At 45.4% G+C, this 24,998-nt stretch overlaps 1 protein-coding gene across 1 annotated transcript in view; it reads left to right on the top strand.

The window, feature by feature from the left end:
* Positions 1–24,998, top strand: part of Adamts17 (ADAM metallopeptidase with thrombospondin type 1 motif 17) — a 338,353-nt gene that overhangs the window by 51,754 nt on the left and 261,601 nt on the right. Inside the window, exon 4 of the mRNA XM_028872809.2 lies at positions 4,702–4,871. Coding sequence (XP_028728642.1) covers positions 4,702–4,871 — 170 coding nt within the window. The remainder of the gene's footprint in view (positions 1–4,701; positions 4,872–24,998) is intronic.

Below are 24,998 nucleotides of genomic sequence, written 5' to 3'. Positions count from 1 at the left end.
TCCCCCTTCTGCCTTGGGACAGGCTCAGTCACTGGAACGAGGCTGGTAGCTAGCCTGTCCCACCTCCAGACTGGTTACAGGCATGCATGGCGCCATGCCTAGCTTCTGTGTGGTTTGGGGGTTCAAACTCATGCTTGTGGCAAGCGCTTCCACCAGAGCACTTGTACCACCTCCCCAGTCCCCGCCCAGTCCCCCGTCTGTGTCTGTGCTTTAGACAGGCCCCAAACTGTGGAACAAATAGTTTTCTAAATAGTATACAGATCTAACCTATAGACTACCCTTCGCGGCTTCCGAGCTTTCTTTTCTTCCATGTCTTATCCCCAAAGACCTAGCATGTCTTCACGTAAATATTTCAAATTAGAGTCAAGGGAGAATAAATGTAAAATAAAAGAGTAGACGTGGTTATTTAAGATCTCCAGGTGATTACCAGTTCAGTAATGGGCTGACAAAGGAAGCTGTAGGCTTGACTTTAGAAATGACTCCTGGTATCTGGGGGTGGGGGTGGGGGGAGAGGGGAGAGCCAGGGTCCAACCTGGCCAGGATGTGTCCTGGTTGGTAGTTGGTAGCAGAACTTGGGGACTTCCCCCCACATCCAGTCATAGGCCTGCTACCTGCCCTTGATCTCTCTAGTGGTGGGGAACCCAGCACTGTGTGATCCTGAGACTTGAATTTCCTCTGCCTTGAAGGTGCTGATGAGCACGTTGGTATCTGTGATCTGTCTATCAGGGTATATTTGTACGCTTTAGGAATTTTAAGATAAACATGTGGTGAGTCTCTCTCCTCAATGCAGTAGCAGCCATGGAGCACAGGTGGACGGGGGAGGGGGGGAGGCGATGTGGGTGGAGGGAAGGCAGGTCCCCTCTCAAGTGCTTCCACACATCCCCACCCCCAAGAGGGACACCTGCATGGGAAGACTGTTCAAATCCGCAATGTCCTATCTCCAGTCCCCAAATCCAGGGTTTGCAGACCGAATAGAGGAGTGCTTCTCAACCTGTGGGTCGTGACCCCCTTGGGGGTAGAATGACCCTTTCACAGGGGTTGCATATCAGATAGCCTACATATCAGATATCTATGTTATGTTTTGTAACCATAGCAAAATTATAGTTATGAAGTAGCAACAAAGTAATTTTAGGGTTGGGGGAATCGCCACAACATAATAACTTTATGGTTTATGATTGGGGGTTACCACAGCATGAGATCACAGCATTAGGAAGGTTGAGAACCACTAGAACAAAGAAACAGAGAAGGGGGATGGGTTGGATAATCAGCACTCGTGTGCAGTTTGGTGGGAGGGACTGGTTCCAAAGTTCTGTTCTTGTTTGCTTTTTTGAGACAGGATCTTACTATGGAGCCCAGGCTGGTCTTGAACTTGTGACTCTCCTGCTTCAACCTCCTGGGGTACTTCAAGTACTGGGGTCACAAGCATGATGCAGCAGGCCCATAGCCTGGTTCTGGTAATCTGTCACACAGTAAGGTGACTACGGTCTGTAGCAATTTATGATTTATTTCAAAAAGTCACTAGAGAAGAAGGGTCCAAAGGCTTCCTGCAGATGGAAATAAGTGTTGGAGGAGATGGACATGTTAAATTGCTTTGATTTAATCATTGCGTATTTTATACAAGTACCAAATTATTATACCATGCAAATATGTAGACAATATTATGAAGTGATTAGAAAAAATTGCCAAAAAAACAAATAAAAATGGAAAAACTGAAACAGAAAACAAAAACAAAAACAAACCCCCAAGCAAGAACAACCTCAGGGTTGTTTCTGCCCCTTGTTTTGTGATGAGGCCTGGCCTGCCCTAAAATGTGGGGCTACCGTGAAGCAAGAAGCTTCATTTGTTCCTTCTAATTCATTTCCTTTCTTGGCTTTGTTCAGAATGTCCCACGGAGGATGCTCCAGGGGCTTTAACAAAAGGAGGAACAAAGGAGACATCCAGAGGGAAAACTGTAGCTGGAGTTTTCTCCAGTCCTGCCCAGTACCACAGACCCCACAACCGCTTATAAAATAATCACTCAGGAGCTCATCTTAATTAAACTGCTCGGCCATTAGCTCAGGGCTACCACTGTCTAGCTCTTACACTTAAACTCAGCCCATTTCTATTAATCTATACCTTGCCACATGGCTCTTGGCTTACCGGTAACTTACATCTTGCTACTCTTGGCGGCAGCTGACAGCGTCTCCTTGCCTCAGCCTTCCACTTCCCAGAATTCTCCCTCTTTGTCCCGCCTATACTTCCTGCCTGGCTACTGGCCAATCAGCATTTTATTTATCAATCAATCATCCACAGCAGAAAACCCTTTCAAAGCACAGGGCCCTGATCAGTGTGTTTCACTTGCTTCTTGGTAACCCGGGGTCCGCGTTCACTCTCAGCTTTTCATGCATCAGGTTTTGTTTAGAGACAGACTCTTACTATGTTGCTCAGGATGGTCCTGAATTCCTGAGTCAAAGCAGTCCTCTTGTCTCAAGGCTCCCAAGTAGCTGGGTATACAGGCTCTACCACCGTGTCTAACATATAACATCATGTTACATAGTTCTGTCAGATCCGTCATGGAGAGAGAGGGGCAGGTGTTTCTATTAGTTCTAGAGGGTAGACTTGGCAGACTGATGCCCAGTGTGGGATTATGCTGTGAAACATCCAGGCTGCACCTGCTCCCCTTGTCACATGGTGGCAGGTCATACCCTAGACTCTCCAGTCTCATACGTTCAGACTCTTAGAGTGGTGTTTTAATGCACCTGTTTGGACCCACTAAAGTGCAGCTCTTTCTGAACTATGGCAAAGTGTAAAAGAAAGTGTGCACAGCCAGTGGGAACCTCTGCAGGTGAGGACACCAGTTGGCAATGTCCGGAGATGAATTAATTCTAAGTAGAAATTAAGAGAAGCTGAGGCCACCGGCGAGCTGTTCACCTGGGTGAAGGTTGGCATGCAGGATCCAACAAAGCTCCTCCTTGGGAAAGGTTGTCCCTCAACTCTGCTGTTTTAAAGTGAAATAGAGTGACTCTATACAAATTCCAAGTCAGACAGGTTGGTTGTACCTACGTGTCTTGGGCTTGGCAAGTGTGGGAGACCAGAAAGTAGGTGTCATCCTTGCTCTGCCTTTCTAGTGTTGGTGAATGTGGGTGTGAGTCCACAGAATTTCAGTTCGGAGCCTCATTCAGTCTGTCCATATGTTGCCAAGGTGATGCCATCCAAGACCTCACTCTTTGTCCCCTCTTGTTCCCCTGAGAGGCTCAGCAGGCTGGCTGGAAGTAGAGCAGTCTATGGGGTGAGGAGGTGTCCTTGTGTGACACTTTACAAGTTCATGGTGAGTCTGGTGACATAGTTTGCTTCCAGATGCCTTCTGTTTTTATCATTTAGAGTTGAAAAGTGGCTTCTGTATTTTTTACAAACTCAGATTTTTTTTAATAAGTGGATAATTAAATCACTACTTGTTGTATAGATTTGGAAAGTGCTGAGGACAAAAGGAAAAGGAATAGCACATATCACTCACTGTTAACGTTTTAGATTTTGCTTGCTCATTTACTTACTCGTTTCCCCAAAAGTACTTGTTCATATTGTGTTTGTGCAAATTTGGGACCCAGCTGTGTGTAAGGATTTATAGCTGTGTCTCTCTACATTGCGGGGTCGCCCTAGACCAGATTTTCAAGGTTGAATCCTTCTTAACATTGGCAGCTTTCTCTACACTTGGGGATTTTGATGGCTTCCCAGGTTCTCAAGATTGCACAACACCTTGAGCAGCATTGCTGTTTACAAAACGCAACCCAGAGATCCAGCATGTTCAGGCTGTTTACTTTTGCTCCTGGAATGGTGATAGGTCACCTTTATGCAGACTCGCCACACATGCAGTGTTTTACTGCGTCAAGAGTGTAGCGGGCCCTTCCGTGTAAGCCACTGCTAATAAGTATCAAATTGCCTTCCACATCTGGACTCCTATGCACCTGTTGGGTCTGTCAGTCATTGCTGGTGTACACAGAGACCTCATCCTACTCGGCAGCCCTCAGAGTTAGGCTCTGTGAGTGAAAATAGATGTTTGTCTAAGTAAGATCTTATGGAGGAACAGTTTACCTAAACAAGTCAGGAGAGGAATCCCACACATCACTAATTACCCTTCCTTGTTTTGAGGAAAGAGCAAGCTATCAGCCTGGGTGTGTGTTATGATCTGACTCCGCTTCTCTATTGCTTCTGTATCTGTTGATGTTCTTAACACTCAGCGCAGTTGCTGGGATGCTCATCTCACAGGGGAGTATCCTGGTCTCAACCTAGCCGATTTCCTTGGTTGCAGATGTCATAGGGAAGTGGGGGTACCTGTCTTGCATGTCTGTGCTGTCACCCTCAAGAGCTCCCACATCCCTCAGTGCTGGATTCAGGCTTCTCTCCCTGCCTGCTGTGTGTGGCTCTCCATGTTCTGTTAGGAATGGGTTTCTATTTTCTGATGATCAGCCCCAGGTACCTCCTTGGCTGTGAGGATAAACAAGGTAGAGTTTCATTTGATGGCTGACCCCTCAGTCTACTTCTCTGGCTCCCATCTGGTACCACCAGTGGCTGGGAACTCAGGCCACCCCAGGTAGCCAAGGAGATCTGCAGGCTTGGGGTTCATCAAGGCCACGTGAGGCTGATCATTCTCTTGGGGGTCTTTTATGGTATGATTTCATAAATCAATAAGCCGAGAACTGCTCAAACGTCTCTGTCATTTTCTAGAAAAGAAGCCCAGGAAGGACAAGCCATCGCGGGACTGGAGGGAGCGGAGGAATGCCATCAGGCTCACCAATGAGCACACGGTGGAGACCCTGGTGGTGGCTGATGCCGACATGGTGCAGTACCACGGGGCAGAGGCTGCGCAGAGGTTCATCCTCACTGTCATGAACATGGTGAGTCCACAAGAGGATCCTGTCATTGGTGGGTTCAGATTTCTCTAGGAGGGGAGCTCTGGAGGCAGGTGTGGCACCCTTATCTCCTGAGACAAGGAGGCAGCTGGCTTGGGGCCACAGCCTGTGACCCTGAGAGCAGATGCAGTGAATGGGAGAAAGTTTGATTCTGGATTCTGCCTGCCGTGATGTTTGCATGCACAGGTTTGCTCAGTGATGGGACTGCTCATGACCATACTTTCAAGATTCTTGGTACATGGAAGACTTATTCCAAGTGACAGTTATATTGAAGGGAGAATCAGCCCCTGTCCTCATAATGATGGAACTACTTGGAGAAATTGGGATCAGACCTTAGTTAAAAAATAGCTTACCATGTGCCTCAAGAACTTGTAGGAACTATGAGAGAGTTATCCATTGAGGATGCCAAGAAGGGGGTTATGAAGCCAGGTCTGCACCCAGTTTGTTGAGTGGAGATAGAGGGAAACCTTCTTTACACAGTGGGTGGGTGAAGGAGAGGTTACCTCCTCAATTGTTGGCACCACAGACTCTTCAAAGGCAGCCACACTCCACCCAGCCATCTGTTTTCCCAGCAAGTGCTTTGGAAGGCCTTCAAAAACCTTTAACATTGTGTTCCATGCTGGGGCTACAAACGCAGCACACAGTCTGGTCCATCCCTTGGGAGGCTCTAGTCTTAGCAGGCAGAGCATCCATTCTACCATAGAGACCTCTGTAGGGACCCCTAATGTGCAGGTGGAGGGTTGCTGCTCATGGTCATCCTTCAGCATGAGGTCTCATGAAAGAGCAAGCCTTGACTAGAGAGGAAGGAAGTGCTGGCGGGGTGAGGATGGGTGGGAAGGTCATGCTGTGGGTGCAACAGGTGTGAGGCTTGGAGGGACACTTGCTTCCTTCAGAGGGAGGGCAGGTGATACAGCTGCAGCGGGGACTTGAAGGAGTGTGGACCCGTGTAGACAATGGAGGCTAGAGGAGGTGAGCAAGAGGTTCTGAGAGGCAGGGGCTTTGCCCAGGAGACTGGGGCCACCCAAGTATAGGAGAGCCTCAAGTTCAGCTCAGTGTTTGGAGAAGGAGCCAGTGCAGCTGCATGCCAGGTGGGTTGATGTGAGGAGTGGCCAGTAGATGATGTGTAAGTGGGAAGAGGGTCTGAACTGATGGGCAGGGCGAGGGGGTGGAGGCACTCAGGGGCCAGGTGGGGAAGACTGGCAGGAACCAGGGGGTATCGGGAGCAGAGAAACCCCAGCTTACCTGGTCGGTCTTTCATGGGTGCCTGGACAGATGGTGGAGCTGCTGGCTGAGAAAAGGAGGAACAGAGCATTTGGAACAGAGCATTTGGACCTCAGGAGGAGTTTCTCAGGCGAGAGATTGGGCAAGCAGGCTTGGCTAGAATAGGAACTTGGGGTTTCTCAACCTGGTGATGGTACCTGAAGCCTCAAAAGTGGCCAGCAATGCCCAGATGCAACATCTCCTGTGAGGAGATAGTTTTGGGGTGCAGTAACCCTGGGGGATAGGCGTAAGAACCTAGGAGGAGACTGTCCCTACAGAACGGGATGTTGGGAGTGGAAAGCTGGTTAACAATGACAGGTGTAGGTGAAAGGTTTAGAGGACAGTACAGCAGAATGAGACAAAGATTGTCATCTGGGGCCACAAGATTGACTAAACTCTAAAGAGAATAGACTAAGGCATTTGGGGCTAGGGCTGGGGGATAGTATTCCTCCTTCTCCAGAATCTGTGCAGCCTTGGGCCTGGTACTGTCATGGTCTAGGGCTTGGACAGATCCCTGACTATCTCAGAATGCATCTGCTCTTGTTTGCCTGAGGGGATGGAGCCTGGATGCTGAGAAGGAAGCTAGCTGTGACGAAAAGGCGAGGTGGTTAGTGGCTCCCAGCTTGCGTGTCGGAGGACAGTGGGCAGTCATGGTCCTCATGAGTGATAAAGTATGCAGGTGGCTCTTTGTTCACATGTAGGCATGATGGAGGAGGATGCTTTGGGCTCTAGAGGTGACTTGGGAGGGTCCATGAGAAAGTGGGGGGGGCACAGAAGCTGGAAGGACCTGATGATTCCCCCCTGCTGGAATCTCTGCTCTGACTATATTGTAAGTGGGCTAGGGACCTGGAAGGCTGGCGGGCCTGCACAAAGCTCACCAGGGTCAAGTCTCCCCTTTGGGGACGAGAGCCCACAGCTCATTTCCAAGAGTCTGAAGGAAGTTCAAGGGCAAAGAGGCTCTGTGCATCAGCAGCTTCTCATGGGATATCTTGGGCAGGACCATGACATTAGGCCCAAACCTTTCACCCGAACTGGGCACAGGAAAATAGGTATTGATGCCCCCTACTCTGTCCCAGTGGTGATCCTGCTGGTCAAGAGGATGAAGAGGATGAGTTTCTTGCACCCTGCTGTCTGAAGCTCCCTTCCCAGACTGCTCTTGTTTATTTGTGAGACGCCTCGCCTCTCTTGCCTTTATCCTGCCCCTCAGATGTGCCTCTCCTGGTAGAGTGATTCCATTGGCATTCTCTCAGCATAGTGAATCGCTGGTTGTACCCACACGTTTCCTCGTGGAACAGGTTGCCATACATAAGGCATTGATACTTACTTTTATAAACTGACTTAGATCCAGGGATCTCTTTGATGACAGCTGGTTGAGGATGGAATGTTACTCTATATCACCCTACCTACCATCCCCCACGGGGCATGAAGACTGTAGGCCAAGGGGCCAGGGAGGTCCCAGGCCTCGATTTCACTCCAGTAGCAGCTTATACCAGGTTGTCCAGGGTTCACACCCCGGGTGTTGGGGGCCAAACACTTTCCATTTGGATTCTGAGGGTTTCTGAGGAGGTCTATGACTTAAGGGATATTGCATTGTGTACACAGTATGTTGTGATGATGTTCGTTCCTACAAGTTGTCTCTGTGTGTGATTTCAGAGCTGCTGGAAGCCAAAAGCAAATTAGTCAGAGTCCCCGGACCCCTGTGTGTGATGGCAACACTCATTTTAACCGTTTCCTGCTGTGCTGGTCACAGTACACGGAAACCACTTTTCCCCCGGACACTATGTCTTGTTTTAAACAAGATGAGCCTCTGCCACCACCACTTCCTGTCTTCGGTCCTCTAAATCCTGGTTTGGGAAATCCCCAGATTCCTTCCCTGCCCATGGCTGCTGTGGAATAGGGAGTCTGACCCGGTGAGGTACCTGGTACGCCTGGAGAGAAGGAAGGGATTGTGGCTGGGATTGGGCCCCCATCATTACACCGCTTCCCTAGGAGCAACAAGAGGGAACAGGCCCACTGAGCCCACCCGTCTCTCTCCAGACTGTGTTCTCTGGGGTTGCAGGCTTGGAGCAGCTGGCACCTCAGCTTTCTTGGATTGGAAAGAGCGTCACTTGGGTTGGTGGTCCTCATCGTTCATTTGTGGGCTCTGGAAACTCTGGTGTCTGGCAGCTCTCCCCTTGCCCTGATGCTTGGGTCTCTGTGACAGAGATCCCACACCCCTCTATGTCATACCCAGACTCCCAAAACCCAGACAAGTTCCTCCAGTGGCAACGGAGAAGAAAATCAAGTTTCCTGAGCTGGGAACATTTTTTTTTTTTTTGGTCTGGTGTTCCTGTTTTTCCCAACATCTTTTATGGTTAGGATGAGTTAGATCAGTGCTAGCTGGTGTGGGAGAAGAAGAATAGGTGCCTAAGTCGATCTTCCCAGCCCTGACAGCAGCAACAGGGTGTTTTCATGCCTCTGACACCTCATGCCTGGTGGGGTTCATCATTTTACAGGAACAGATTTGAAACGGAGGCTTAGAGACCAGTGAGTACACAGTTGAATAGAAGACCAGCTACCACCTGATGCCCCCTGCATCACTTGGCTCAGACATTTCTGGTTCTGCTCTCTTTTTTGCTCTCTGCTCTGGGACCTCCATTGTTTCCAGCCCCAATACTGACCCAGTCCCCTTACTGGCCTGCTTTCTCCCATCTTAGTCCCCCTTTTATCCTCGACACAGAGTGGCCTGGAAAGGCTGCCAGCAGAATCAGGAGCTTGTCACTAAGCAGTACAAAGTCCCCTGTGGCTTCCCCTGGCAGTTCATGGGAACTCTACCCCCTTTCGGGGCCCCTCCCAGCCTTATTCCAGGCCATCTCTCCTGTAGCTCCTCCCTCCTGTCTGAGCCCTGGCTTCTGCTGCAGAAGCCACCTCTTCCTCGGAGATCCCAGCTCCTCTGTCACTTATAGTCTGTCTTTCAGAGAGGCTCTTAGAGAATGCGCTTTTCTGTCTCCTTGTAAATGTTCCTCAGGGGGACCCTCCTTGCTGATCTGTAAGAAGAACCCCACCCTCATGCCTTTTTAGAGGTAGTCTGCTTTATAAGTGGAAAGACCTGATCCACCTTGCAAAACCATGCTTATGAGCTTTTAATAAAATCTTTTACTTTGGAATCTCCTTGTGCTATCAAAATTAGGATCATATAAGGGCAAAACAATATCAGTTTTTAATGAAGTATAATCTGTATAGGATTCATACAAAGAAAATACCTGTAGGGTAGAAACAAAAGGAAATGGAAAGAAATGAGAAAGTTTCATTATAGAAAAAAAATTAACACAGTGCACACAGAAAATGGGATAACAAAAATGATAAGGATATGAAAGAAACAAAAAACGCAAAGTAAGTAACTTTTATGAGTTCGATGATTACATTAAATGTAAATGGATTAAGCATTCTGTTAAAGACAGAGATTTGTAGAATGAATCTTTAAAACCAAACAAACAAAAACCCAAAAAACCCCACCATAGTCCAAATATATGGATAAGAGACTCACTTTAGATCCAAAGGTAATACTGGGTTGAAAGTGAATGAATAGGAAAGATATTCCATGCAGATAGTGATAGAAAAGAGAGCAGAGGTGGCTATACAAGCAGGGGAAATTGCCTGTGAGTGGAAAGAGTTATCAGTGACAAAGGAGGTCATTAGATATCAATAGAATTCAAAGATAGCAAAATATATAATATTATAAATATTTATATGTGTGAACATTTTATATGCAAATCAATAAGCATGGTCAATCACCCTAACAAAGCAAAGGGAGAAACTAATAATTACTTCAGTCAATGCAGAAAAGGAATTCGGCAAAATCCAATACCATTTTAGAATAAAAAGAACAAAATCAAACTCCCATTATCATTATCATCATTATGAAAAGCCCTAAATGAGTATCCCGTAGTTGACATGATACTTGGTGGCAGACAGTGGAAAGCATTTCTCCTACGAAGCAAGGCAGAGATGCTCACTGTTGCCACTTTCATTCAGCCTAGTGCTAGAAGTTTAGCAAGAGAAGTTGAGCACAGAAATAAATAATAAACAAACAAATAAAAAAATAAAAGCCATGTAAGTAGGAAAGAGACAGAATGGTCTCTGTTCACAGAAGAAGATATGGCGTCAACTAGAGAAAACCTTGAGTGTGTGTGTGTGTGTGTGTGTGTGTGTGTGTGTGTGTGTTATCATCAATAAACAGCAAAGTAGCAGTGTAAAACATCCACAGGCTGGTTTCATTTGTGTGTATGAAGACTCTGAAAAGGGAATTTAGAGGAAAGTCCTATTTACAACAGTATCAAAATAACAAAATACTGAGCGTTGACGGAATCAGGATGTAAAGACTACACAGTGGAAGCTGAAACATTGATGGCAGAAGTCAAAGAAGAGATGGGGGGAAAGCCATGTGGATGGGTTTCAAGACAGCTACAGTACCAGTGTTACCTAAAACAATCCACAGATGCTGTTTCTGTGAATACCTCAATGATTGGAGGTCTCGGAAAAATCCATCCTGAAATTCACATGGAATCTGAAATGAAAAAGAACAAAGTTGGAGATTCACAGTTCCTGACCTCAGATTTTCTTCAGAGCTACAAATAAAAAAAAAAAAACAAAAAGCAAGCAAACAAGCAAACAAACAAAAAACACTTCTCTAGCATTGTTATCTTGAGACTGACGGAATAAACCAGGACCTAGAAGTTGACACTAATATATTTGGTCAAATGGTTTTTGACAAAGATGCTAATAGGGGAGAATTGGGGCACCCACACAGAACAGAGTCCCCTGTGACAGCATATACAAAATTTAAAACATGCTGAAGTCCTAATTTAAGAGCTCAAGCTATTAAACACAGAAGGAGAAGGGAGGAGGGCGGGTCATGACATTCAACTTGGCAGCAATCTCTAGGATATATCAAAGGCACAGCCCACAGTAAAAGGAAAAATAGACATATTGGATCTCAGCACAATCAAAAATTCTTGTGCATCAAAAGACCCCATTAACATGGTAAAAGGGCAACCCACAGAATGGAAGAAATATTTGCAAATTACATGTCAGATAATATTCAGAATATAGACTTCTAAAAACTCAACAACAGAAGGAAAATTAGGTTTTAAGATTGGGAAAGGATTTGAGCAGACATGTTTAAAAAGACTTACAAATAGCCAGTAAATTTGTGGAAAGATGCTTAGCATCAATCACCAATAGGAAAAGTCACCAACGGAAGTCAAACCCACAGTGAGATACTTCCTCACCCACGGGAAAGATCTACTATAAAGCCAACAATCACATACACAAAAGCAAAACTGTGCATATCCATCTGTGAGGGCAGAGAGAAAGGAGATCTGATGGGGATATGAAATACTACAGCTGCTGTGAGAGGCAGGGCACTTTTTGGAAAACAAGCCCTACTCATGATCCAGCGATTCCACTTTTGAGAAATCAAAGACATGGGTAGATACTTGGACATCTGTGTTACGGTAGTGTTATTCCCAGCAGCCCAAAGGTGGCAGCAACCCAAGCATGCGTTGATGCCTGAGCAGAGAGGCAAGTGTGGCATCCATGTATACTAAGATATTAGCCTCTAAGTGAGAGGAAACATTGGAGCTTGTGCCATGCCTCAGTGGTTAAGAGCATTGGCTGCTCTTGCAGAGGACCCGGATTCAATTTCCAACACTCACCTGACTGCTCACAGCTGTCTATAATTCCAGTTCCACGGGAGCTGACGCCTTCTTTTGACCCCTGTGGACACTAGGCACTTTTAGTGTACAAACATACATATCGACAAACAGTCATACACGTAAGATAAAAGTAAATCTTTTAAAGGGAGAAAATTGTGAAACACAACTATAATACGGATGACCCTTAAGGACATGTGCTGAGTGAAGGAGAGCCACCACAAAAAGACAAGTGCTGTATGATTCCATTTTTATTCTTTGCCTTCTCAACCATACAAAACTTGGAGAAAGACTAAAATGTAGACAAAGCTGGACCTAATCTTTCTTTTTCTCCTCATTTTTCATAGTTTTTTTTTAAATTCTTTTCATACAATATATTTTGGTCATGTTTTCACCCTCCCCCGAGTCCTCCCAGATCCAAATCCTCTCATCTCCTAACCTTATGTTCTTTGTCTCTCATGCTTTTAAGACCACAAACTAAAAGAAGAAACAAAAATAAAACATTAAAAACAGAAAACACAAAATTAAAATTAAAACAAATAAGCAGTCGGGCGGTGGTGGCGCACGCCTTTAATCCCAGCACTTGGGAGGCAGAGCCAGGTGGATCTCTGAGTTCGAGGCCAGCCTGGGCTACCAAGTGAGTTCCAGGAAAGGCACAAAGCTACACAGAGAAACACTGTCTCGAAAAAAAAACAAAACAAAACAAAACAAAACAAAACAAACAAACAAACAAAACAACAACAACAACAAAAAAAAAAAACAAGCAAGACCAGCAAGGTTTAAAAAAAAAAAAAAAGCCTAAACAAAACATAAAGTCCATAAAAATACCAATGAGTACATTTCATATTGGCCAGCTATTCCAGGCCTGATCTGGAGTGTGGTTTATATAACCAGTGAGACTCCAAGGAAGAAAACTAATTTTCCCTGTGCCAGTGGGTATCAGTTACAGATAGCTTCTTAGTGGGGGGTGGGACCCTATGTCTCTCTCAGTGCTGGGACCCCATCGGGCTTGAACCTGTATGAAGTTCCTGTGTGTGCTGTCACCGTCTCTATGAGCTCCTATGTGTATCAGTTTTGTTTCTGGACCATACTATGTCCTTGGAGTCAGCCATTCTACCTCCTATTCCCTGTGGATCCCTGAGCCTTGATGGGAAGAACTTGATGCAGACATCCTATTTAGGACTGAGAGCTCCAACGACTCTCCTTTGTATACTGTCCAGTTGTAGACAGTTCTGTGTTAATTCCCATTTACTGTAAGAAACTTCTCTGATGCGAGTTGAGTGAGGCACTGATTTATAGGTCCAGCACTATGGCATTGGGAGTCATTTTATTGCTATCTACCTTTAACAGATAATAGTATTATGTTTCTCCCCAGGCCTGTCACCTATGTAGAGTCAGGTTTCTGACCCCTTTAAGAGTGTCAGATCTGGGTTCCATCTCATGGAGTGGGCTTTAAATCTGACCAAAGAGTGGTTGGTTACTTTTCTAATGTTTGTGCCACTATTACACCAGTAGATCTCAAAAGCAGATCAGTGTTGTAGGTCACAGGGTCTGTAGCTGGGTGATAGTGATAATTACCTTTCTCTTTCAGTAGCATGCAGAGTTCCTTCTAGTAGCATGAGCACTAGTCAGCAGGGCTAAAGATTCTGGTTAAGCACCAGCTTACTTCTCAAGGTTCCGTGATGCAGCTGAGTGTTTTGTTCAGCAATAGAGCCTTATCATCAGGTTGTAGAGAGTAGCCAGTAGCCTTGACAATAACTGTGATGTTTGGGGGTTTCCAAAGGTCCCATTTGGGCAACAACTCTGCAAGATGTAATATATTCCTGGACTGAAGAGGTTTTTTGTTTGTTTGTTTTGGTGGCACAGGATGTTTAGTTGGGGCATTGTTGTCCCTGTTATTTGTTGACTGTAATTAGATTCCTTCCGTATATGTACGTACCTTAGGAATTTTCTATAGTAGTAGGTTTCCATAGGGTTTAAAATGCCCTTTAGTATTGGTTGTCCCTCCCAGCATCCTCTGTCCTTTCCCCTCCCCCATTTAATCATCTGAGTTTTCCCTTTATCTCACCATAGCACTATATTCTATTTCCTTGGGAAATCCTCTTCCTCTGCCTGGTCTCTTACTAGATACTTAACCTCTGTGGCAATTCAGATTGTATCACACATTTTGGAAGCTTAACAGCTAGCATCCTCATATAAAAGAAAACATACAATATTTGTCTTTTGGGGTCTGGGCTATCTAACCCAAGATGTTTTTTCCACTTAGCTCTATCCATTTACCTGCAAAGATCATAATTTCACTTTCTTCTTAACAGCTGAGCAATATTCCACTGTGTAAGTGTACCACAATGCCACATTTTAATTATCCATTCATCAGTTGATGGATATCTAGGCGGTTTCCAATTTCTGGCTAGTATAAGTTGATCTGCAATGTACATGGATGAGCAAGTGTCTCTGTAGTAGGATGTAGAGTCCTTTGGGTACATATCCACGAGTGGCAGGTATAGTTGCATCTTGAGGCAGATCTACTTATTCCCAGCTTCTTGAGGAACAGCCATGCTGATTTTTGTAGTGCTTGTCCCAGTTTGCATTCCCACCAGCAATGGATGAATGTTCTCTTTCTTGGCATCCTCCCTAGCATTTGCTGTCATTGGTTTTATTGATCTTGACCATCCTGACTGGGTGTAGGATGAAATCTCAGAGTAGTTTTAGTTTCATTTCTCTGATGACTAAAAACATTGAGCATTTCTTTAAGTGCTCCTCAGTCACTTGTGTTTCATCTTTTGAGGACTCTGATTAGTTCTGTGCCCCACTTTTAAACTGAGTTATTTGTTTTCTTAATGTTCAGGTTTTTTCAGTTGTTTATATGATCTAGATAGTAAAGCTTTATCCGATGTATAATTGGTTAAGGTCTTTCCCCACTCTGTGGGCTGCTGCTTTGCCTGAATGGTGGTGTCCTTTGCTGTATGGAAGGTTTTCAGCTTCATGAAGACTCATTTATTGGTTATTGGTCTTAGTTCCTGTGCTATTGATGTCCTGTGTCCTGTTCAGAAATCCTTTTTTGTGCTGATGGGTTCAGGCTTATTCCCCCGTATTCTCTTCTTACAGATTCAGGGAATTTGTTTTAAGTTGAGGTCCTTGATCCATTTGAGGTAGAGATGCAGAAGTAGAGAATCAGGATGATAAATATGTGTGGTGGTATTGTGTTCCCCAAAATATTGTGCATGCTAATAAACTTATCTGGGGTCAGAGAACAGAACAGCCACAATATTAAACATAGAGGTTAGGCAGTGGTAGCACACGCCTTTAATCCTAGCATTCCAGAGGCAGAAATCCATGTATTCAAGGATACAGCCAAGCATGGTGACTTTAATCCCAGAAAGTGAGCCTTTAATCCCAGGGAGTGATGGCAGAAAGCAGAAAGGTATATAAGGCATGAAGACCAGAAACTAGAAGCCTTTAGCCTGGTTAAGCTTTTAGGCTTTTAGCACCACAGTTCAGCTCAGATCCATTAGGATGAGGACTCAAAGGCTTCCAGTCTGAGGAAACAGGATCAGCTGAAAAACTGGCAAAGTGAGGTGGCTGTGGCTTGTTCTACTTCTCTGATCTTCCAGCATTTACCCCAATAACTGGCTCTGAGTTTGTTTTTATTAATAAGAACTTTTAAGATTCCTGCTACATCATGCATCTATTTGCGTTCTACATTCAGCCACCCAATTTGACCAGGACCATTAAAGATGCTGTCTTTTTTTTTTTTCTCCAGCAGTTTTTTGTTTGTTTGTTTGTTTTGTTTTTTGCTTTTTCATCAAAACCAGGTGTCCATAAGTGTGTGGAATTATATATGGGTCTTTAATTTGGTTCTATTGATCAATGTATCTGTTTTTATGCCAACACCATGCTGTTTTATTACTGTAGCTCTGTAGTGCAACTTGAAATCTAGGATGGTGAGACCTCCAGAAGTTCTTTTATTATTCAGGATTGCTTTAGCTATCCTGGCTGTGTTTCCATATGAAGTTGAAGGTTGTTTTTTAAATTTCTGTGAAGAATTGTGTTGGAATTTTAAGGGAATTGCCTTGAATCTGTAAATTAATTTTGGTAGGATGGCCACTTTTGTGATATCAATCCTACCAATCCTATCAATGAACATAGAAGATCTGTCCATCTCTTGGTGATTTCTCTAATTTCTTTCTTTAATACCTTAAAGTTTATTATACAAGTCTTTCACTTGCTTGATTATAGTTATCTCAAGATTTTATATATATATTTATATATTTATAATATATATATATATATATATATATATATATATATATTAGAGAGAGAGCGAGAGAGAGAGAGAGAGAGAGAGAGAGAGAGAGGCTATTGTGAAAAGTACTATTTCCATGATTTATTTAATATATTTGCCATTTGTATATTGGAACGTTACTTTTTTTTATGAGTTAATTTTGTATCCAGCTACCTTTGCTGAAAGTGTCTTCCAGCTGTAATAGTTTCCTGGTGGACTTGTTAGGGTCACTTATGTATACTATTATATCATCTGCAAATAAAGATTGCTGTGGGCTGTTCTGTATGGCAAATGTGTTGCTCTGATTGGTCAATAAATAAAACACTGATTGTTCAGTAGTCAGGCAGGAGGAAAAATAGGCGGGACAAGGAGGAGAAGAATTCTGGGAAGTGGAAGGCTGAGTCAGAGACACTGCCAGGTGCCACCATGACAAGCCGCATGTGAAGATGCCGGTAAGCCATGAGCCACGTGGCAAGGTATAGTTTTATAGAAATGGGTTAATTTAAGATACAAGAACAGTTAGCAAGAAGCCTGCCATGGCCATACAGTTTGTAAGCAATATACATCTCTATGTTTACTTGGTTGGGTCTGAGCGGCTGTGGGACTGGCGGGTGACAAAGATTTGTCCTGACTGTGGGCCAGGCAGGAAAACTCTAGCTACAAAAGATACGTTGACCTCTCCCTTCCTATTTGTATCCCTTTGATCTCCTTCAGTTGTCTCATTGCTCTAGCTAAGACTTCAAGTACTATATTGATTAGCTATGAAGAGAGTGGACATCCTTATCTCGTTCCTGAATTTAATAGAAGCGTTTTGAATTTCTCTACATTTAGATTATGTTGTTTGTTGGCTTGCTATAAATTGCCTTTATTTGCTATGAGTGGGGGAGAGATACCCTCCCCCCCATTAATGCCTGGGGCAGCTTCAAGAGCTGGCCTTGAGGTCATAAGAGCAGGAGAGCTGTTCCTGCCCCACCCACCCCCACACACACCAGCTGCAATCCTCGGGAAAGCAGGCCCTGAACCTCTCCTGGGCAGCACAGTAGAGCTGACCTTGTTGGCAGAGATGTGGGTGAGCCAGCCCGAAGTTGTGAACATGATAGAGCATGGGAGAGCTGTCCCCATTACTCATCTGTCATGTGGTGGCATGGGCCAGGGAGAGATGCCCACCCCTCCCTGCCAGTCAATACCTGAGTCAGGTGGGAGAGCTTGCCGTGCCCCTCATCAGCTGCATCATTCAGGAGAGTGGCCCCTACACCTGGCCTGGACAGCACAGTAGAGCTGTCCCTGGAGGTGTAGGTATAGGAGAATGGACCCTGAGGATGTAAAAGCAGGACTGACCCCACCCCTTGCTCATCACTGCAAGGGGTGAATTAGCCAGGGCAGTTCTGAAGAAATCACCCTGCTGGTGAGGACAGGAGAGAGCTGGAGGACTGACTAACCCTGCAACTACCCAGGCCCAGCGCCAGGGTTATGTGTTGTCCCACCCCAACATCCACAGCATCTGTGATCTGGAGCATGGGGGTAAGAGTGGGGTGGGATGCAGATCAGGGCTGCAGGATTTTCACAACATGGGGCAGCAACAGGATGTCTGGGAAGAGTCCCAGTAAGGGCTCAGTGTCAATGGTATAGAGAGACCAGGGGCCTTGAATCAGACTAATGATTTTTTTGCAATGAATGCCTGCATGTAAAAATGTATGGATAAAGTGTAATTCACTGTGTCATACTGCAACTTTCAGTAGAGATTTTTCCCTTTCTCCCCCCGCCCTCCACTTTTTTCTCTTAAATTTTATTTTGTTTTAATCTTGGGGTAGGGTGGGGGGAGATGGGTGGGATCAGGAGAAATGATGTAAAAGACACAAAGAATAAGTAGAAAGAAAGTTTAAAAAAGAATGTTGCTAAATTAGGAATCTTTTTGTAACATATAAAATAAATAGTTAAAAAAGAAGAAGTCAATTACCTTTATTATGTTAAGGTATGTTCCTTGTATCCCTAGTCTCCCCAGGACTTTTATCATGAAGGGTGTGCTAGATTTTGTCAAAGACTTTTTCTAAATCTAACGAGATGATCATGTGAATTTTATCTTTCAGTTTCTTTCTGTTGTGGATTACATTTGTTGATTTACATATGTTGGATCATCCCTGAATCTCTGGGATGAAGCCAACTTGATCATGGTGGATGATCTTTTTGATGTGTTCTTGGATTTGGTTTGCAAGTATTTTATTGAGAATGTTTGCATCTATTTTTATAAGGGATATTAGTCTACAATTTTCTTTTTTGGTTTGATCTTTGTGTGGCTTTGATATCAGGGCCATAGTAGCTTTGTAAAAAGAATCAGAAAAAAAAATATTCCTTCAGTTTTTATTTTGCAGAATAATTTGTAGAATATTTGTGTTAGCTACTCTTTGAAGGTCTGGGAGAATTCTGGCCTTTTTCTGCTTGGGGACTTTTAATTACTGGCTCTATTTCACTAGGGATATAGGTCTGTTTAAGTTGATTATTTGATCTTGCTTTAATTTTCTGTGCCTTTGACCTGGGATTCTTCTCCCTCTGTACCTCTATTCATAGGTTTGGTCTTTCCATAGTATCCCAGATTTTCTAGATGTTTTGTGCCTGGATTTTGCCCTTTCTTTTCCTTAAGATCTAACACGTTCTTTGGCTGACCTATCTATTTTTTCTACCTTGTCTTCCAGACCTGAAATTCCCTCTTCCATGTCTTGTAATCTGTTGGTGAGGCTTTCCTCTGAGGCTTTGGTTTGACATCCTGAGGTTTGCATTTCCCATTTTATTTCAGTTTGGCTTTTCTCCGCTGATTCTCTTTCTTTGCTAAGTTCTCCTTGAAACACTTTTATTGTTTCATCCAACTGTTTGTATTTTCATGGGAAGGCATGAGTTCATATTTTCTCTACGGTCTTTGAACGTATTCGTAATTGGTATGTTTGGACTCCTTACTCTGTGCTTCAGTAAAGTATTCTTCCCAGGGTCCGCTGCTGTGGGATTGCTTCTAGAGGAAGCATATTGTCTTGAGTGTTCATGGTTGGGTTTTTGAGCTGAGATCTGGGCTCCGGGAGTTATGATGTTTGATGTGGTTTTTGGTGGAGCTATCTGCTCTTGCCTTGGTCGAGTGGATGGTCTAGGTTGCTCTTGTCTACTCTGGATCCTGTGTGATAGCTCTGGGGTCCCTGTTACAGAGTGCTTCTGTGGGTTGGTGGATGACACAAGCAAATGGAGTTGAGAGGGGAGGCAGGAAAGATCGGAACCCTGGGTCCACACCAAGAGGCAGAGTCCAGGAAATGGAGGTCAAGTGGGCGGAGAGCCTCCTGCAGGCAGACTGCTATGGAGTCAGAGTGAGTCTGGAGAGACTGGAACAAAAGAAGTAGGGGGTCTGGCAGCACTTTATAATTCCTTGATTAATTTGCTCTGGAAAGCCTTTTGTGCATCCCAAACACAGCATGGGGATTTATGTGTATGCACAACCCAGTGGGAAGTGTTCTCACATATACGCGATTATATTATTTACCTGCCTCACACAGTCCCCAGGTAGCCATGTGCAATGAAAAGTCTCCTGAGCCCCCTCAACACACCTGCTGTTTTTTTTTTTTTTTTTTTTAAGAAGTGTGGCAGAGGATGAAACCAAGCCTTACAAGGGAAAAAGGAATCCTACGGAGAAGCCAGACTGCTGGGAGCAGCCTCCCCCTCCCCCCTCCCCCACCTGCAGGGTCCCACCTGCACTGTGTTGTAGCAGACACTGGAGTGGAGGGTGGAGAGAAGAGACACCTAGGGCAAATGGCCACAAGCAAAGTGGGCTTGCTTTCCAGGGAAGCAAGGAGCTTTTTGAAACCTGGAGCAGGCAGCTTGGCTGGGGGGGTGAGGATTAGGGCAGGCCAGGCAGCAGAAGTCAAGACGAAGGGTATATCAGGAGCAAGGCTGGTCCACACTGCTGGATGTCTCTGCCTGCTGTTAGGTCCCTGCTGCCGCGTCTATGTCCCGGGAACATCTACTGCCTGTGCCCTCTCTTTTAGGAATCAGAGCCTTGGGAGGAATTCATGAGCCCAGGCCTTCTCTGGAAGCTGCTGGTGGGCAGAATTTGTATCTGTACACAAAGAAACAAATCTGAGTTAGGGTGCTGGAGGAGAGTTCATGGTAGCATCATTCCCAGTAGCTAAAAGCTGGAAGCACTGAGGTGCCCACTGATAGATGAACAGATAACAAAATGTACCAGCCACACCAAATGGAATATTAGATTCAGCCTTGAAAGGAAAGAATGTGTGAATATACATATAAGCATGGTAGAGATTATAGACTGTGTGCTGTATGGATTTCACTCTCAAGATAAAAGATATGTATTGATTCCATTTGGCTTAGTTATTGGCCCCAAAATCAAGGGACCTTGCTACCCACTTTTGTGTACAACAGGAATCATTAGCATGCATTATCCCCACATGTCTCAGCAGAAGGAGCCATAGACACTATCCAACACAATCAATACAACACAATCAGCGAAAAGGGAGCCTGGAAGGTGGGAGCTGCCACACACTGAACCATATGAGAGCAAGTGACTGAGGCACCTCCGAGAGAGGTGGCCTCCACTTCTGAAGGGTGACATTGAACAGTGCACCATGTGACACCAGCAGAGGGAAGGCTGGTAGGGATTGGTAAACTATGGTCAGACTGACCCTGTTGCCTGATGTAATCGGCATGAGGAAAGGGGCTGGCGAGTGTGTGTGTGTGTGTGTGTGTGTGTGTGTGTGTGTGTCTTGCTGCCAGCAGGTCTAAAAAGAAGAGTGGAATGGGCTGGTTGGTGTTTTAAAAATGCTTCTATCCAGGCATACTGGTACACACTTGGTAGTACCTGGGAGGCTGAGGCAGGATGCAAACCTGGGCTGTGTAGAGAGAGACTGTCTTTTAAATTAATGAAATAATAATAATAGTAATAGTAATACTAACCGGAATGTGGCTCAGTGGCAGAGTGTTTACCTAGTATATATAATCCTCAGTGCTGTAATAAGCAAGAGCTGCTGCTTCGTGCCCTAGCTGGGGGTGTGGAGTCCTGCCCCGGGTTCTGTGTCCCTGGAGATTGTGCAGAAATTGCCTCTGGGACAGATGTCCCAGATGACCTCACCGCCCAGGGTGTGCAGCGGGCTGCTGAGACTTTCCCACATGTATCACGGAGCCTTTTGTGCATATGTGACTTGGTGCTCCTTGGCTGGGGGTCCTCGGGTGACACCAGAGCAGGAATGTTTTAAGGTACAAATTGCAGACAGAAACAGGTGGTGTGACACCAGAAACGCTGCGGCTGGGCCGCCAAGTTGGAAAGCAGGGCCACCCGGCAGAGTTTTGGTTGTTCTCTGCTTCCTTAACAACCATGGAGTGGTATGAAAAACCCAAGACCTTCCAGGCAAGCTGTTTGGAGGAAAAATGACATCAATTTCACTTTATTACCATACACAACAGACAAGAGTCTCTCTGTGGTCACCCGGAGGCAGCCCAGTGTTAGTGTGCTTGTTGGTTCTTACACTTCAAGCACATCCCAGAAGCCCTGGGAGACTCCTTCAACACACATAGTCTGTCTCTGCTTCAGGGTGTCTGGGGGCTCCAGAGTACGCATTTCAAACTTATGCCTGGGGGCCCCCTTAGAGCTACTGTGAATTCAGTAAATTTAGCTCTTACCTTTTGGGGTGAGGTCTGAATGGGACAGGCTGGGACTCTGGGCAAGCTCTGGCTCACCCGAGTGACAGCTTTGTGAAAATCCTGCCATGTGTGATGACCATTAACCCGTCCCCCCTCCCCCATCCATCCTAATCTCTCACCCCTTGTCTGGTCCCTGACTGCCATCGCCACCATCTCTGTGTCCCCAAGTCACCCAGCCGGGACAGCTACAGTATGCTGTTGGCAGCAAGTCCACCTGCTTGGCTCAGGCTGCCACGGGAATGTGACAAAGGCAGCCAGGGCTCTGAGTACTTCCTGGCACACAGCCAGAGCTGGACACTAGGGACAGCCTTTCCAGACAATTGGCTGCACTGCTCCAGGCCCAGCCAGGTGTCTCCCTCAGCATCAGGCGCCGCTACCTTCGGGACTTCTCCTGAGCATGAATTTCCATGGGAAAAAGAGAGAGCGTCTTGCTTGCTTGCCTGTCTCAGGCTGGGTTTGTTCATCTGGCTTCCCTGGCCTGGAGGGAGCTCCCATTTCCATTCTGCCCTACCCTATGTCCCGTGGAGCTCTGTGAGGGGGCATCTGCAAATAGCAGGTGACAGTGCTCAGGCGTGGTGCTCAGACTCTGCCAGCTGTGCCCTGGGATGAAGGCCTGCATCGCAAGGGGGAAGTGCCGTCTGTCCTTACTAGTCAATGGTGTTGTATAGTTACCTTTCTTCTGTTGTGATAAAACACCATGACTATAGCTGGAGTTTTCTCCAGTCTCGCTCAGGCCTGCAGCTGCTCAGACCCAAGTAAACACACAGAGACTTATATTACTTACAAACTGTATGGCCGTGGCAGGCTTCTTGCTATCTTGTTCTTATAGCTTAAATTAACCCATTTCTATTAATCTATAAGTTGCCACGTGGCTTCTGGCTTGCCGGCACTTTACATCTCGCTTCTCATGGCAGCGGCGGCTGGCAGCATCTCCTGACTCAGCCTTCCACTCCCAGAATTCTCCTCTCTGCTTATCCTGACTATACTATACTTCCTGCCTGGCTACCGGCCAATCAGCGTTTTATTTATCAATCAATCAGAGCAACACATTCACATTCACAGAAAGAGATCCCCAGCACATGACCAAGGCAACTTATAGAAGGAAGGGTTTATTTGGGGCTTATGGACCCAGAGGGCTAAGAGCACATTATTATCATGGCAGGGAAGCATGGCAACAGGCAGGCATGAAGGTTGGAGCTATAACCTGAGAGTTGAGGGCTCCCATCTCAAGTCACCAACAAGAAGCAGAGAGAATGAACTTGAAATGGTGTATGGCCTTTGAAACCCCAAAGCCCACTCCTAGTGAGGCGCTTTCTCTAGCAAGGCTACACCTTCTAAACCTACCCAAATAGGACCACCAACTGGGGGCCAAGTGTTCAAATGCCTGGGGCACCAGAGGGCATTTCTCACTCAAGCCACCACAAGTATTTAGGGCACGAAGATTTTAAGAAGGAATTATACTTTTAATTATAACAAAATACACCTAACCATTGAATTTACCATCATAACCTTGTGTAAGTGTTCAGTAATTTTAAATATATTCCCCTCTTGTCCAACCAGCATCCAGGATGGCCTCATCTTCTAGAACTGACACTCTATACCCTTTTCCCATTTAGACCATTTTCTCCATTTTCTCTGTCCCCAGCTCTTGGAGCACGAGGCTGTTTTTTTCTTTCATCTCACATCATAGTTCTGTGCATTCATCCCAAGGGAAGCAAGGAAGCCTTGAGACATGGAAAGCTCATAGTACCGGGCGATGCTCAGACTGACAAGGAGCCAATGGATGATTCTAACTCAGGGACTTGTCCTGTGTTCTGCCTGGTGCTCATAGCCACGCCTGTGGGTTCTGTGTTCTCTGTTCATGTGACAGACCAGAACAGCACTGAGAAGTGCCCTGTCACATGACTAGTTTACTTAAGTAATTAAAAAATTTGAGACATGATGGCATGGTATACTCTGGCCTGGAACTTGTTGCGAATACCAGGCTCTTCTCCAACTTGTAATTCTCTGCCTCAGTCTCCTAAGTACTGGGATTACAGGCATGAACCCCACGGTCTTAGAGTTACTATTGCTGTAATGAAACGCCATGACCAAAAGCAAGTTGGGGAGGAAAGGGTTTATTGGACTTACACTTCCATATTGCTGCTCATCATCAAAAGCAGTGATGACAGAAACCCACACAGGGCAGGATCCTGGAGGCAGGAGCTGATGCAGAAGCCATGGAGGAGTGCTGCTCACTGGCTTGCTTCCCCTGGCTTGCTCAGCCTGCCTTCTTATAGAATGCAGGACCAGCAGTCCAGGGATGGCACCACCCACAGCGGGCTGGGCCCTCCCCCACCATCACTAATTGAGAAAATGCCCTACAGCTGGGTCTTCTGGAGGCATTTTCTCAACTGAGGCTCCTTCCTTTCAGACGACTCTAGCTTGTGTCAAGCTGACATAAGACTAGCCAGTGCACTCACCATGCCTGACTTCACATTCTTTATAATTCTTAATATTTATTTATTATTTATTTTTATTTTATTGTGTGCATGACACACATATGTCCACACTCCAGTACATATGCAGAAGTCAGAGGACAGCTTGCAGGAGTCTGTTCTCACTTTCCACTGTGTGGGTTCCAGGGTTCAAACCCAGGTCATGAGCCTTAGGGGCAAGTGCCTCTACCCACTGAGCCACCTTGTCAGCCTGTGTGTTATTTCTTTAAACCCGTGATATTCTTGACTGTCTTAGGGGTTTGGCTGGCATAGTATTACAGGTATTGTGCACTTAATTATTTTGTGTTTAGGTGCTGGGACAGAACCCGGGACCTCCTGTGTGCTGCATTTGCTACACCTGAACTCCAAATGCATTTTCTCCAAATGCAGCTCTTTGTGAAAAAGCCCTGTACAACTGAAATGTTTTCTTTTATAATGCCAACCTTTCTTTCTTCGGAACTTTCATGTTTGGAACTGTTGTATACTAGTTAAGGCCCAATCCTCATGCTGGGTATTTCAGGAAAAAAAAAAAAATTGAATTAGAGCCATTGGGTGGTTCTTGAAATATCCAAACAAGGAAAAAATTGTGGGCTCCCTTCTTCCCCCAGGGTCAGGAATAGATAATGAAGAACTGACTTCAGAATTGGCCTGTGGATGGATGGTCCAGCATAAAAAAAGGACAAATATTTTGTACTTGAGGACAAGACAT

Source organism: Peromyscus leucopus, chromosome 1 (assembly GCF_004664715.2).
Source record: "Peromyscus leucopus breed LL Stock chromosome 1, UCI_PerLeu_2.1, whole genome shotgun sequence".
NCBI lineage: Eukaryota > Metazoa > Chordata > Mammalia > Rodentia > Cricetidae > Peromyscus > Peromyscus leucopus.
The sequence above is the reverse complement of the archived record's forward strand: the minus strand, read 5'-3'. Positions and strand labels throughout refer to the sequence as shown.